The sequence below is a fragment of the Dysidea avara genome, chromosome 8 (genome assembly GCF_963678975.1).
Source record: "Dysidea avara chromosome 8, odDysAvar1.4, whole genome shotgun sequence".
In the NCBI taxonomy this organism is placed as follows: domain Eukaryota; kingdom Metazoa; phylum Porifera; class Demospongiae; order Dictyoceratida; family Dysideidae; genus Dysidea; species Dysidea avara.
Window position 1 is genome coordinate 18191552 of NC_089279.1, and position 17062 is coordinate 18208613.

The 17062-nt window shown below is 39.1% G+C and overlaps 2 protein-coding genes across 4 annotated transcripts in view; one reads left to right on the forward strand and one right to left on the reverse strand.

The window, feature by feature from the left end:
• Window positions 1-1574, reverse strand: part of LOC136263819 (uncharacterized) — a 37715-nt gene extending 36141 nt beyond the window's left edge. The window contains exon 1 of the mRNA XM_066058443.1: window positions 621-1574. Coding sequence (XP_065914515.1) covers window positions 621-1214 — 594 coding nt within the window. The 5' untranslated portion in view covers window positions 1215-1574. The remainder of the gene's footprint in view (window positions 1-620) is intronic.
• Window positions 1575-3927: 2353 nt separating this feature from the next.
• LOC136263296 (cytochrome P450 20A1-like) overlaps window positions 3928-17062 on the forward strand; it is a 62371-nt gene continuing 49236 nt past the window's right edge. For all 3 annotated transcript variants that reach the window (XM_066057808.1, XM_066057809.1, XM_066057810.1), the window contains exon 1: window positions 3928-4115. In XM_066057808.1, coding sequence (XP_065913880.1) covers window positions 4035-4115 — 81 coding nt within the window. In that variant the 5' untranslated portion in view covers window positions 3928-4034. The remainder of the gene's footprint in view (window positions 4116-17062) is intronic.

Below are 17062 nucleotides of genomic sequence, written 5' to 3' on the forward strand. Positions count from 1 at the left end.
TGCAACTATATGAAGTGTATATCATGCTGTGGTCAGCAACAGTATGGCTTCTGATGTATTATAATACTCATTGAGACTTGTGCAGCTATGTGATCACAATAAGTCAAGTACCCAGTGGTACACAACAACATTGTTGCTCTGGTATGAACTTAATATACTGTAGATAATGATATAAGGTTTCCAAATGAACCTGTTAACATGAATAGATTGGATACTCATTAACACAAATACCATGTTGGTTAGTTAGCCTTGCAGAGACTAAGTCAGACGATCAGAAGCAAATTTGCTTGAAAATGTATGTTATCATTGTGATATGCATTTAAAAATAGGATACATGCCAGTGGCAGAAACTATCGCTAATTCTCACAACTCTCATATATAAGTACTTAGCTACTTACTACATAGATACATGCCAGTGTCAGTACTTATCTGATGTCAAAATCAGCTAAGATTTGAGATTTCAACCCTTGAAGATTTCAAAGAGGCTATACAAGATTTCAAAGGAGTTGCGGACTCCGGGCCCTGGTATTAGTGGTAGCTTGAACAGTGCTTGTACTAGATTTTCTTTGTTAGTAATTATATAATACATATTGACTAACTAACTTATGGAACAAACTTACCAAATGTGATACTGTAATAGATGCATCGGCATAAACATTTCTTATTATCTTTGCTGCTGTATCTTCTTGGCTATGATCTAGTGGAGAAAATATACCACAGACAACAAAATTTCGTATCCCTGAAACATTCCACATATCATTGACTTTCTGCAAAATTTCCTCCTTGTCTATGCTACTAATCTCTTGTTTAGTATACTCAAATCCTCCTTGCAGAAGTGCATAGCCTCCATATACCTTCTGCTTCAACTGCTCTGGAAAATCAGTGAAAGGTGGAAGTGCCAGTGATGCAGAACCACATAGCCGTAGAACACCAACCTTCTCCAAATTTTGTTGTTCTACTAACGCATTTTCGAAGTGAGTGGTCCCGATGTTAATTCTCTTTGTATAGTTAATTACATCTTCTTGGCTAGAGTAATCTCCTTTGCAAGACGTCCTAATTAGCTCCTCAATTACTCCCTCAATGACGGATAGGATCCCAGACGTGCGATCATTTGTTGTCAGGCGTTTGACTTCGGAGATCAACTCTTTCTTCTTTAAAATTACTGCGTCTGTATAGTTGTCACCCACGTCAACTCCAATAACAAGTCTAGCCATAATTAGGCAGTGTACGAGCGGCAGTGTAGCAGTTGCCCTCGACACTGGAAATGATATTTTGCTAAACAACAATATATGATCCAAGGCAAGGGGTAGCCAACGTCTTGGGACTCTCGTACACTATCTGAGAAATCCATTAAATATTTAGAAATCCCAAATCCCGATTCACGCACAAAATAGGTTATTCTCGTTTTCGTCCGTTCATGAGTTCAATTATGGTCGCCGCTCTCTACAACGTTTCAAATTGACAGTGCAAAAGTACACCTGTGTCTCATCTGAAGTTCCCAGCTACTCTCTCAGGTGTCCTTTGCAAAAACTCGAGGTAAAAACGTCACCGTAAAAATCGAAAATAAAATTATATTGTATTACCAAATATTTTTAAATACAGAAATATTTTTGAAATACTTAAATATTGGGACTCTCGTACACCATGTTGGGTTTTTTCGTGGGCGCTGGCTACCCCTTGATCCAAGGGGTAGCTAACGTCTTGGGACTCTTGTACACTATTTGAGAAATCCAATTATAAATACATGAAATATTTATTGAAATAATGCAGAAATACGTGTTGAAATACTTAAATATTGGGACTCTCGTACACCATGTTGGGTTTTTACGTGGGCGCTGGTACCCCTTGATATGATCAGATGATTGAAATTCATGCAGTGGGGGTATTTTGTATCTTACGAGAACGGAAAGTACGGAACGGAACGGAGATTATACAGAAAGGAAGTAATACAGTTGCCAACATTTAAGATTTAAGTTTTATCTAATAGATACTGGGCAGTCAGCTCAGCTGGTTTGCCCTGGCGATGAAAAGCCCCAAATGGTACAATCACACACATAGCTAGCTACAATTTGCTAAGTAAATTGATCCATGTCTCTAAAGGAAGTAATACAGTTGTCAAGATTTAAGTTTTATCTAATAGATACTGGGCAGTCAGCTCAGCTGGTTTGCCCTATTTATTGGCAAATTATTCCAGTCTTTAACATAGTCAAGATCTAATCACAGCCAAAAATTCCTACACTATTAAGCATCAATATACAATGTCGAACAATACCACAAGACATTCTAATTTCAATATATTAATTCCTCGCCTATGTACGGAACACCCTACCCATAATCAATCAATGCACGGGCACCATCAAAACACAACACAGCTGAAAATTTCAGTGTTTATAATCATTTTTTTCTGTCCAAACTTCAGTATAGGTTAGGTATTATCCAAAAGTTGCAGCGCAAGTTGCTGTCAGCACCGGCAGCACTAGTGCAGGGTACTGTAAGCTCTAATAATAATAAGAAAAAAAATTTTTGATCCTAATAATTCATGCAGTCTACATTTTCTATGTCTATGTTTGGATCTGATCTGTTCACCATAGCTTTGATAACATAAGTAGAAACTTTAGGTTATAAGTAGATAGTGTAGCTATAGTCGTTAGCTAATTGTATGTGTAGCTAAGTATGAGTTGTAATTACTATACACAAACCCAGGTTGTGGGCAAGTTGCCCACAGACCGTTAATGTAGACTTGCTACATTAAAAAGCCTTTAAAAGTAAAAGGTTGCAAAAGTAATATTGGAAATGTATACAATCGTTGCTATTATGTCAGTGAGTGTCAATGTACTTATACGTAGAAGAAAAAAAGAAGCTATAGCTAACTCAGCACTAGTTTTATTATAAGGAACACACATTTCTGTCAGTGAACCATTAAGATTGATACCAAACTTACATTAGTATCTCTTCTGGAATACAAAGCATTTGAACACCCTAAAAGTGAAGTGTATGCTTTGCATACAAAAAACAGTGTCTTGGTGCACACTTTTGGCCCCAAAGTGTGTACCATGACATTGTTTTTGTGTACAAAGTGAATGGTCTCCTCATAGCTACCAATAACAATATTAACAAAGAATTAGAACAGCTCAGCAGATTCAACAGCATAAGTTCCATATTAACAGATTTACAATGGGACACCCAAAAGAGAAGGAGAGACATTCAATCTACCATATACATTCACAGCATAATTCATATACAAATGCTGTCTGTATTTGTTCCGTCTATGTGGAACTACTAGTCCAAAATTTTTAAAAACAATAGATCATAGGCCCCAATGCTGAATAGCATTGAAGTCATTTATAGATTTGTGGTCCATTTTGCCTTGGTAGGTTTTTTGAATTCAATAATTCAGTACTGACTAAAAATGGAGTTAGTAAAGTAGTATTGGAACACTATTTTTGTTGTGCATTTTTCTGACATCTGTCACATTTCTGACATCTGTCACAACTCTATTAGAGTACAGTCTATAGGGATAAAGTGAACAAGGAATAAATGACACAATACTGCATGGCAAAGTCGTGAATGGTCTATATAACAGATACATGCATGCATGCCACTGTATTTACCAAAATGTGTCATTGCAAACAAGAGCATAACTGAAAAAGAGGTTTACTAACATTTCAACATCAGTGGAAATTATAACACAGCTCCTTCCCAAGAATAATTCCCTCCCTAGTGAAGTAGTTAATGCACCAACATTTAGCTCCATTATCATTAATATACTGCTACGGTAGCTACTAACTTTATACCTACTTATAATAACCCTATGGCTATGATTATTAGCTAATCATTGTACTATGATCGCAAAAGTGTGATGACGTCACTTACCGTAATTACAACTTACAATTGACTCCAAATTACATAAGAGCTACAGATCACTAAGTTCCTGTATTTAGATTATGAGTCTCCTACGAGTCTAAGTCATTACGTAAAATACGGATAACTGCAGCGACTCAGCCTGTCACAGCCAGTAGCTGGTGTGGAGAGTCATGTGGACAATGGTAGTGGTTACAGTATTGTTGGGCGTCGTTTTGGCTACTGTTTTGCGTTTTGGTATTCAGCGTCTATGGGTAAGGACTTCTGACTACCTAGATTACTGTATGTGACTAGACACGTAGCTAGCTATGCTGCTAGGTCGTGGTTAGACCACTAGGCAAACTTGATTTAATACTTGTAACTAATTGTTTCTCATCCACAAAAAATCGGGTTTTCATGCGGGAGGGAGGTCATTTTTCGAAATAACGATTAGCTAAAGCCTTTACTATAAGCCTTTTAAGAACTAGTACTTACGTGTTATATACCACTCTTTCTGAGGTGCAAGTGACACTGCTGTGCTGTAAAATGATAGCCAGCCTTCTGATTGATTGATTGATTGATTGATTGATTGATTGATTGATTGATTGATTATAACTTTACAGTACTGCATACAAGTATAGAATAATCTTTAGGGTACAGTACTGATGGTCCGCTAGCTCAAGGCTACCGGCCATTAAAAATCAAAAATTTACTTACCGTATTACATTGCTTATAAAAATTACATTACCTATACTTAAAGAGTTACATTAAAGGGGGGCGGGGTGTGTTGGAACATCTACTACATGGGCATAAAAAATGAAATGTACAAGGGTTGTCATGTCTAAAGTTTGATAAAAAATGTGACCATAGAAACTTATATATCCTTGTCTTGTTTGTTTAAATAGATAAAGATAAGTCAATAGGGGTAGCTAGGGCATTCCACAATCGAGGGATTCTATTGAAGAAAAATGTCTACCTGCATTATTATTGTTTCTAACATGGATCATTTTACCACTTGAGGAGGACCTGGTATTTCCATCAGCAAAAGTTATGTAGTCTGTGATATTAAAAGAGGGAGAGGGATACTTGAGTGACTTTAACGTAAACACTATTTCGTTAAGCTCAAAGGTGTACATTAAAGGTAGTAGGTTAAGTTGTTTGAGTCTATCAAAGTAATCAGAACTGTAGTCATTTAAAATAAACTTTGTAGCTCTTCTCTGGATCTGTTCAATAAATGTGATGTCCTTGATAAGGTTATAGGCCTCCAAATCACTGAACAGTATGTAACTTGCGATCTCACTAAAGAAATATACAAAGTTCTTTTGGCTGTCACTGTTTGATGCCTGCTGAAGCTGCGACGGAGCAGTCCTAGCATTCTGTAGGTCTTAGGGATTATGTTTTTGTAGTGTTGATCCCAAGATAGGTCTGATGATATTATAATACCAAGATCTTTATGTGAACTATTTGTTAAAACCTGTGTTTCAGCTATTTTGTAATTAGTGATGAGTTTTGCATTGGACACTCTTTTTTGGATTAAAGAACATATTATATCTCATATATACTCCACAAAGTTGTTGAGTCTAAATCGTTTTGAAATGCTAAAATATCTCCAGGACTTAGCATCAAAATAAGTGTGCACGTGATTGATAGATAACAGCAATAATGAAATTAGAGGCGGTGGGGTAAAAAGGGATGCGGGCGGGGATGAGAAGCAATTAATCAAGTTTGGCTGGCTATATACTGATGTATTTCAATGTTTATTACTATATTAATAACATAATTTGTCTTCAGGTATTCATTAGCTAATTCTGTTGGAATTCTTAGCTAATTAGTTTACACACAAACACCTGTTGTCACAGAAATATCCCAACACAATGTAGATAACTACTGGTTAAAAAAAAAAAACAATGCACACTGTCACTGATGGTGGTCAGGTAAGATGTAAGATGATCCTGTGTGAAGTGATAAAACTGACATGCATGGGTTTGTGGTCATTGATATAGTATTATATGATAGGATTGATGGTAGAGAAATTGGTTGCCTAGAACAAAAACTAAAATGGATTCATGCAGTCTTGCATAGTCAGACTGCATTCTTTTCTTTTTGTGATTGTATGTGTGTTGTGTGTGTGTGGTGGGGAGGGGACAAAGGGTCTGGTGTAGCATTCCAGTTGTTCTGCAGCCAACAGGTTCTACATATATATTATGCATTGCTGATTATATAGGTTGCAGCAGAGGTTCATTTATTGGCAAGAGCTGCACACATAATAGTGGAACGTCCTATGTCACGTTCTTACTAATTAACCAGTCCCTCTAGAGCAGCCTATCCCCAAGTAGAAGTAAGCCTGCAGAATATCACTACACTCTTTCTTTTTCCACCCCCACACAATTATAAAGAAAGTACATGGTCTGCCTACATAACACTGCTTCTATAATTTTAAGGTAATAACACTATTTGCACTGCTTGGTTTCCAGCAATGTAGCTGATAACACTTACTCTAAAATCTATTTTGTAAATCAGATCTCCTGAATGATCACCTTGACTGATTGATACCAGACCACCAGGTTTTGGTATACACTGTTAATCGGTATGGTTGTACAATAGATATACTTTAGTGCCAAAACCTTATTGCATGGGTATAATGTTATGCAACTACACACTTGTCTGAGTCAAGAGTAGATTGGAAGTAGTGCGTCTTTCACCCAAGGTGTCCATCATTCAAGTCGTTGATCACAAAAACTCTGTAGAAGAGTTTCATGTGACTCCATAAAAGCTAGGTTAGGAGTGATTAGCAGTAATGTCACTACTTTTTATAGCCTCAAGGTTCTACTTAGGTGGCAAGTAGTTGACATACGTGGAAGGAAGTTCCATGATTGAGAGTCACTATAATCTTTTTAAATTGCATGCATGCATGCTATATATTTGGTAAATGATGCATGACTTGTCAATGAGCTCTTGATAACTCTTGTTAATCACACCAGTCTTAAGTACATAGCATTGTAGAGTCCTTATCTAGATGTTTATGGTAATATAATATAAGATATAATTGCAACTTTAAAACCCCATGCATTTAGTAGCTAATTGATGAAATATGCATTGTTTTAATATAAAATCAAGAATTTATTAACTCTTTATTAAAAACTATATATATATTATATATATGTGGTTGTTCCAATGTATAAATATTGAATAGAGGAACACACATGTGACCGGATCTGCTAAAACCCGACATAATGGCGCAAGCCTAAATTTTCAGTATAAGCCATTGACTGTGTTATGAACTGTACGCGTATGGTGCATCCCATATGCTTATGGGTCAGATCACTAGTCCCATACGCATATGGGACGACCATACGCGTATGGGGCCCCGTACGCGTATGGGCAGCCCATATGCGTATGGGGCAGCTCTTCCCTCCATTTTAGCTACCTGGGCTTGATGGACTACCATCCCCAGCTCGTCCCGCCGCATATGATTTATAGGTGGCACGTGTATGCATATAGCTACTGACCCTTCCCAGGCCAGTAAGGGGCAATTCTGAGGTTTCCAGAGAGAACTGAAATATTAATTGTTGCAAAAAAATCAATACGCCTCAAAGCTACAGTACATGATGCAAACTCAGTGGTGAATTTAGGATTTTTGAAAGGGGTTTCTCAAGGGCGGATTTAGGGGGGGTGCTTGGGATGCTGAAGCACCCCCCTCCAAAATTTTACCATGTAGCTAGAAGTTGCAGTGTAGATACAATTGCATCTTATATAAATTATGCAATTGCATCTTATACGTACATGCATGGGCAATGAAAAGATGGAAAGAGAAGGGAGAATGGCTAATCTTTACTTAGAATTACTAAGAGTGGTTCAAATTATACTTTTGGTGTGAGACATAACCTAAAAGTTGCTAAAAATCGAAATACTCTAATAGAACAGTCAACTACTCTAATAGAACATCCATCATAATGTTTTTTCAAGAAGTTGCCAGTGTGTTTTCTTGACCTGTGCACTGCTATCTTAGCATTGCACCAAACATCCTGCCATATACTAATCGCTTTCTGAGAACAACTTCTGTCAAAGAGTTTAATATTATAGTGGGTATTTTCAGTTGTTGCTACGTTGATGCTTGGGTTGACATGTTTAAGTAAAGTTAATTTCTTAGCATGTATACAGTTAACAAGGCTGTAGTATTTGAGAACTGTTTGTTTTTGCTTTATCAGTACCAAAGTTCCATGCTGCATTTATCTGAATCTAGCACCAATTGAAGCTAATAAAATTTAATGTCATACAGGGTTTGCACTCCCAAACCCCTTGAAGCTCAACTTTATAAGCTCAAATGATACCACAGCATTTACACTGTCACATTATAAGGGGGTTAGAAACTAGTTGTATATGTAAATAACTTTGGACTCTGGTTGTAAAATATTTATATGGTGATGCAGCCATATAGTTGTAAAAAGTCAGATTGAAATAGTAACAGAACAGTTTGTGGCTATATATACTATACAAAGTTGAAGTTGTTTTTGTGTGCATTTTAAATCTCTATACAGAGACCTTAAGATCCAATCCTGTGTATGTCTTTGACAATCCACTATTATGTATTGCCTTATAATCCAATATCATTTAAAAGTGTAGTTCTGTTTTTCTAAAATTGCTTACAACTGCATGAACTCATCCATCTTGTACCCCCACAATCTTTCAGTACAATAGAGTATTTAGTTAAAAATAGCTTCCAGATTCAATCTTGTGATAGCTATATTCCAAAAATTTCCAGAGGGAGCACTACCCCAGATCCCCCTATCTGAAAAAGTCTATGTATGTGTACTCTATACACTGCATGGTGAGTGTATGCTTGCCCTCTCAAGCCCTCTCTTCATTGTTACTGTTTGGATGTTATAGTTTGAGCCATGAGACTGTAAAGATTCCTCTTGTCAAGAGGTCAGCAGGATTATCTGCCGATGGACAATATTGCCAGCAAGAAGATACCAATCGTATTTCACGTACTCTATGGTCAACAAATGGCTTAAGCTTCTTCTGACTAGCAATCCAGTGCAATACTATTTGACTATCTGAGCACAGGTACAGTGTGCAGTCAATATTCAGAGATGTCCTAACAAAATCACTTAGTCTCGCTGCAAGCACTGCCGCCATCAACTCCAACTTTGGTAATGTTATCTGCTTAAGTGGAGCTGCTCTCGACTTGGATATTACAAGTGAAGCTGGTTTCTGATCCTGTTGCAAGTAAGCAACTGCTCCGTAAGCCTTGAGGCTTGCATCTGCAAAGACATGCAGGTTAGTAACAGCATTCTCAGAAGGTGGAGTTGAGGCAGTATACTTGCGAGGGAACAGGAACATTGTCACATCTGTGATGTTGGCAGCAATAGTATGCCATTCAGTGGATAGGTCTGCTTTCAGTGGCATGTCCCACTCGACACGTTTTTGCCACAGTTGCTGGAGGAAAAGCTTTGCTCTAATAGTGATGGGTGAGATGAACCCTAATGGGTCAAAGATTCCAGAGGACCACCTTAGTATCTCTCTCTTGGTGGTAACGGGTAAGGTGGCAGTAGCTGTACAGGGTGAAAGAAAAAGCTGATCACTCTTGGTGTCCCAGTACACTCCAAGCACCTTAACAGGGTTACTAGACTCGAAAACCTGTTGTGTTGACACTAAGTCTTGTAAGTGTGTGCAATTGGAGGACCAGGAACGTAGATTGAAGCCAGCATTACTTAGAATGATCGCGATTCACTAAAGTATTCGAGTGCAGATTGTTCAGTAGCACAACCTGACAGCACATTATCTATGTACAAGTTATTGAAGAGATCCTTGGACACTGGTGAAGCATTCTGAGTCAGGTGAAAAATAAGTGCAGCATTCAACATGAAAGGGGAACTAGTGGCACCAAACAAAACTACTCTATACTTATAAGTGATGAATGGGCTATGTTCGTCTGTGTGGTCTGACAGCCATAGGAAACGTGTGCTGTCCCTGTCAGCCTTGTCAAGGTAAACATGGAGGAAAGCCTTTTTGATGTCAGCCGAAAAGGCAAACCTGTGTAGGTGAAAGCGGAGGATTGCAGAGAGGTCATTGAGGAATGGTGGACCTACGTGCAGACAGTCACTTAGAGTTGGAATAGTGGGGGTCTGCTTACAGCTGCAGTCGTACACAATCCGGATCAGTGTCATGGCCGACTCCTTCCGCACGGGATGGTGAGGAATATGGTGTACATTAGTCTTACTGCTAGTGGTATCCACCTTCTCAATGAAGCCTCGCTTCTCCTGTTCCTCAATAATTCCTCCATAGATCTTCAATAGCCCTGGGGTCTTGGCTAGTCGAACTGCTAGTGATCTAGTTCTCCTGGAACATACAGTGTAGTTAGATGGTAGTGGTGGGTGACTGTCCTTCCATGGGAAGCGTAGACTGTATGTTCCATCAGGCTGAGTAGTGATGTGTGTGTACGCATGTATTGTCCAAGAAATGCATTGTCCGGGGCTTCTCCTGCTAGCGTGATACCTACAGATTCTGATTCCCAAAAGCACATGTCATTACCTTCAATTCAGTGGTGCAAGACAGAATAGCAATGTGAAGGTTTGCTGTCTCCATAGGGTGGGACAAGGGGAGTGGTCCAGAAAGTAGGTAGCCAAGGTGTGATTGTACAGCGGTTGGTCCTTCACCCCGAACTATGCAGTCTTGGACAAACTTCCAGTAGTAATCTGCCCCGATAAGGACAGAGATCTCGAAGTTCTCATCTGATGTTACTGGATGGGCAAGTGGTAGGTCTTTGAGGTACGGTATTTCCTTCAGGCAGGCACGTACTGAATTACGGATTGGTGCCGCAAGCTTGGGAACAACTAGGGCTGATATTGGAATGCGACTGCCACTTAAGGTGTGAACAGACAATGTCACAACCTCTAGGCTCCTAGGAGATGATACTTGTGCCCCAAATGATGGCACTGATACGGTTTCGTGATGAGTAGGCTGAAGGTGTAGCCTATGGGCCAGTTGCTGTGTGACAAAGGATCGCTGAGCTCCTTCATCAAATAGGATGTTCCCTTCATCTGTAGTTGTATCAGATGAAACAGCAGCAATTGCAGTCTTCAACAGACAGACACTGGTGTAATAGGCTGACAGTGGAGTCATTGTAGTCAGTGAGGCTTCAGTTGAAGCCTGTTGACTGGGTGCTGACACTGTGTTGAGGTGCTGACAGGTGTTGATGGTACATCTGTAACAAGAAAGGCATGGCAAAGACTAGTGTGGTGTCGTTTCCTGCACTCTCTGCAGGTAAACTTGGAGTGACACTGTGTTACCTTGTGTTTAGCTAAGCAGTTGTAACACAAGCTCTCCCTACGTACAATTGCCAATCTCTCCTTAGGGTCAATAACTTTGCTACACTTGATTGGTTTGTAGTCACCCTTACAAAACACACAAACTTGTTCCCTTCTTGGTTGTTCATCATGGGAGTGATGACTACGTGTTGTTTTGTATGCGGATGTGTGAAACGAGCCAGTGGTTGGCATGGTGGTGTCACGGCTAATGGTTTTCCCTGTATACTGTTGACTCATCTCGAATATCTGAATCTCTTTGAGCATGCTGGCCATAACATCATCTGTCCTCCATTCTGAATTACAGTGCTCATGTGCCATGTGCTTCTTAGTCTCAATAGGAAGCTTACTTAATATTGATGAGGTCAGCACGGAGCCATACGTATCAGAGGACTTGCCTAGAGATAACAAGGCCCTCATATGCTTCTCTATTGTATCGTAAAAAGCCTGTAAGCTAGATAAACTGTTAGATGGCTTCCCTAAATTCAGAAGTGCTTTCATGTGAGCGTTAACAAGTTTATACGACTGGCCAAATCTGTCCTTGAGCAAGGTGACAGAATGTGCATAATTGTCATCTGTAAGGGGAAAACCAGCAATGACATGAGCTGCATCCCCATGTAATTGTGCACACAAATAATTGAATTTTTGCACACCACTGAGGTTCGGGTTCAAATTTACAGCTGCATCAAATGAGTCCCAAAACGTTCGCCACTGTAGGGGGTCTCCACCAAACGTGGGCAGAGATAGCTTAGGGAGTCGGTTAACATTTTGAAATGTGTGTGATGTAGCTGTTTTGTCATGTGCATGTGTATGTAGACTAGTAGGCTTCACGCTTGCTAGAGTTGTAGCTGTGAGTGAAGCACCAGATGTATCACTTCGGGTGTCAGCTGCTGAGGTCGATAATGGAACTGGAGGAGGAGACATTGTAGTCGGCGGTGGTGACACTGTAGATGGCGGTGGTATGTTGGCCTTATGAATAATGCACCTATCAATGTTTTGCCCCACTACTATGAACACGGGCAGAAGTGGGGGCTAGGCGGGGATTAGTGGGGGAATCAACCTCAAACCGTGCCCCAGGTGGTGGGGTATTTGATGCTACGAGGGCACATAGCGGGTGTTTCGTGGTCTTTTACTGGGGGATAAGTGGGGGATTCGACATCAAAAGTAGCCCCAGGTAGTGGGGATAAGAATTTTTAAATGTTCAAATCCCCACCTATCCCCCACCTCTGCCCATGTTCATAGTAGTGGGGCAAAACATTGATATGCGCATAAACTCTGTAAGAAAGGCAATCTGTTCTTCCAGGGTGCTTAGATAGGTGTCAGCATTACAGAGCTCTTCTTCTAAGCCGGTTTCTGTCTGGATTTTTACTGCAATCGCTGTATCGAGCTCGGCAATCTGAGCACGTTTGTCTCTCAGTTGGGTGGTGGTAGCAACCAGCTTGCGAGATTCTTTGACGGACTGGGAGTTCACGCCTTCAAGATCAGCGGAGATCATGTTTTCTACCTTTGCTAGTAGCTTAGTGATGCTGCCCTTTATTCCGCGGCGTTTGGAGTGAAGGCGTTGAATATCGTCCATACTTTCGTCTCACAGCACTAATATGCCAACTTCGTCACAGTACCAATGTGAGGTATAGTGGCTGATTTACGAGAGGTCGAGAACGAAGCTGCAACACGTGTTCTCACCAATAACCAACCTAATGATTTAGAATCACACATGCGCAAATATTACAACAATAAACTAAATACAGTAACAAGTGCATTATGTCTGTCAATCCTCAACATTAGGAGAGTATCCAATGCCTGTATTGCCCCTTCAAAACGCACTGAGTAATAATTGTGCAACATTGTGTAACATATCGGAATATTTTAGTATAATTCAGTAAACTCCAACACATGGCTTTGCTATGAAAGACTTGTTGATAGGCATTGATATACCAAAGTGAAGACCTGCAAGCACTTCAAGGTCCTTATAGCTCTTGAAGCAAGTTAACACCTTTGGTGATGATGACTATTGCATAACATTATTAAGCAGTGCATTTTGAAGGAGAAATACAGCATTGGATACTCTCCTAATTTGAATACATATATTATGAACTCTTGATTCATGTGATTACAACAGACTATAAAATGATATATGTATGTATATATTGTGTGCATGTGGCAGATCACGACTTTTACAAAGAGGTCTCCACTCTGTGGCATGATGGTATTAGCTAAATACAATCTAGCTACCTAGTTGCACTTCCCCGCAATGTTTCAATGTTAAAGCCTTACTATTTAGGACCTTGCCACTGAAGTCTTTAAAAGTAGCTGTAATAGTTTCAGTAACATAAAATTTTTTAAGAGGCATTTATAGCATAATTATGACTTTATGAGGGTGCTAGGGTAGCAGTTTCAGACAACTTTGCAATACATTAAGCATATAACTAAGTGCTGTGCCACTACAAGTCATGCAAAACATATTACTTTGAGTGATAAACTAATTTTGGTTTTACTGAGTTTAAAATACCGTATGCGCAGAAATTTTCATGGTATGTAGCTAATTTTCACAGATTTCACGGTTAACAGAACAACCATGAAAATATACTCCATGAAATTTTCATAGCATTAAACATTTTTTGCAACACGTGTATACGCGTGCTAGTGGTACGACATAGACAATGACTTGCACCCATATGCTAACTTCCCTAAATTCAGGGAAAAGTTTCTTTGCTTCAAAATGTCAATTCTGTGTTTTGCAACGTATTCGCCAACAGCAGCTCACTCTTCATCATTGAGCTTCATATATTCACCACGTTTCTTTCCCACTTTACTGTGAGTGGCACTTGAGATTGCTTTCAGCTCCCTGTTAGCACATTCAAATTGTTGACTAGTAATGAGTTATATCTTGCCTAGTCATTAGCTAATACCAACTCAAATAGCTGCTAGACAATTCTTCAGTGAGTTAAGCACGAAAAACTGCAAAAACTGCAAAAACTTGAGGTAGATCCATGAAAATACTATCGTGAAATCCTGTTTTAATTTGCAGCCATGAAAATTTCATACTGCGAAAATTTCCACATGTACGGTATTGCAGTCAGCATTCAAGAACTTGCCAGCAGTTCACGGTCAGTAAAGGCTCTTCCAAAAAGGGGCCCTGTAGAAGCCTTGGAAGTTCTTCCATGTATGCGCTGAATGTTATGTATGCACTATGCACTGAATATTAATAATATTATGGGATGGATATGTATATATAAGGCATTACACCTATAAAATTCTTATCATAGGATTCATATGTACCACTTTTACACTTCAGATAAAACTAGGGAAAAGTCAGTATACGTATTTTATATGTTGCATTGATTCTGAACTGTCAATGGGATATATATGAAGGGGCCAGTGGAAAAGTGCCATTTTAACTTATTTTAACTTATTGTAACTTGTTGTGACTAAGTATTTAACAGTTCATGGCAGTTCATATTAATTTTTAGCAAATATTACAATAATTCAATTATTTCCCAAAATTTTGTTCAATGTCCACCATGTGGTCATCTAAATTTCCAAATGGCATTCGTCTACTTATGCTGCTGAGCCCTTCATATATATATATATATATATATATATATATATATATATATATATATCATGCGTGCATATCTCAGTTCCTAGAAGTCATCAAATTTGGTAATGTACTCTTCCTTTAATGTGGATACACTTCATGAGATTTATTGTGAGATGTTGATTGATTATTAGAGTTTTGAGAGAGTTAAATCCTTTGGCTGCAATAGAGGTACACTTATTGTTTATAAAGAAGAGAGATCATCCATCAGGTTCAGCATGTTTGCAAGAATACAGAGAGTATGCTATAAGGGGATGAGATAAATCTAACTTGTATACTTTTTAAAATGTTGGTCTTATATAGCCACTGTATTGTAAAAATAACTAATCTGTGACTGGATTTTGGAAAAACATTCCAAATCGCACATTAGAAGTTTCGCGATAAACGGTTTTAAAGAATTCATGTCAGCATAACTTACCAAGGTTAACAAACACGCATATGAAATTTACACAAAAGATGCATCAATCTATTACCTTTCAGACCACTTCCAGTGCTTGTAGCTGCTTGTAGAGTTCCTCGCCAAGTAAGATAGAAAATCTGAGCAGTTGGACAAGCGAAGTAGTATCACGAGTGCTCAAAAAAAGGGGTGGGGCTGGCAGGATGGGCAAGAGATAGACTTCAAAATGAAGGCAGACCATGATTGGAGTCCAGACACAAGATTACAGGGCTGTGCTGGCTCCTTAGTGGCTGATATGTAGCAAAATCAACAGATAAAACATCTGGCCAACATTGTCAGGCCATCCACCAGTAAACCACTGATTCTTGCCAAGCCAGACCCTTCACAAGGCCAGAAAATGCCATTCAAGCTCTCCACACCACCCGGAAAAGACATCTGTTAAAACCAGCCTCGAGTAGTTTGAGTAGTACTGAGAGTTAAAACTAGTAGTATGATAGTGTAGCTATCCATTGGTGGTGTTAGTTTGATTTTGCCAGATGTGCGATTTGGATTGGTTTTGTGAAATCTGGTCACATTTATAGGTGTATAATAAATTAACTGATAATTTAGCACTAGTGTTTGGTTAGCAGCTGGAATCTGAATGTGGCTGGCTAAGTAGCCAAGTAGTGTATGCAAGGTTACAAATAATTGTTTGTCAATGCTTGAGAAAGATGCAGTAAGGAAAGACCACAAAAAGTTGACATTGATTAATATGCATAAACAAATTTAGCTTCAGATGTTTTCTAGTATACTTTTGAGTAGAACGATGATTAAGTATGTAAAAATAGTACTTTCTATGCTACAATTATATAGGTAATCCCTGAGCTTTATTATACTGTTTTGATAAACTTGCTCAGTGGTTACTTTGTGTGCTTGATATAACCCGGCTTCCACACACACAAAATCAAACTTACGTTTTCACCAGAAATGGATTGCTGGCCTAATACACTATCATATTCCACACTATACTTCCTTCAGAACTGGCAAGTCTGGTTTCTGTGGCAGCTTTCTTCCGACCCTGTCAAAGCCACGAGTGGGAGATTGGCGCCATTGAATGGCCATGGCTTTGTGATAATGGTGTGTAGTGAGCTGGGACTTCACAGAGAGCTCTCCAATAGTGTTCTCAGTCAATTTGGAGTGATTTGAGGGCCATGGAGGGCCATGGAGAGCCCAAACTTGGCCTCTGGATTCCAATCGTCTTCTTGCTTCATTTTATACCCCTATATTAAGCCGACCCAACAACCCCCACCCCCACCTTATTACTACCCGCTCGAGAAAAGCTTCCCAAAACAGGGCTAATTTGGGGTGTCGGAAATGTATACACCCACTCAGTGATAGCTAGTAAATAGATGAATACTTGGTGCAAATTTTGTTTGCACAGCTGTAGGCACTGGGAAGTTATTACACAATGATTACTTAAAATCGCCATATCTCCTAACGAAGCTTTGTGCGTCGAAGCCTGGTTTTGTCAAATTCAGTCACATATAAAGCTGAAAAGTCATCCATCTGTCTGTCTGCATTCCTTTGGAATCCAGCAATTTTCTTGCCATCTGATGCAGGTATCAAAGCAGTTTTTGTGCCAAACGAAGCTCTCATCATCTAAGAATTACCTCGCTTTTAAATGAAGCTTCTAACTGCCATCGTTTGTCATTGGCAGCACAATTATTGCAAGGGTGTAGATAAAAATTTACTTGAATTCATTCTGTAAATCACATGCAAACCACAAGTAAACACCTATACCAGTCAATGTATACATGCCTTTATAGCACGGTTTTTAATGCCTTCCCATTAATGGTAGAAGTTTAGATATGTGTCAAATTCTTTGACATCACATACATGAAGACATGTATTCAAGCTGTAACTCCATTTATAAAGTACGTA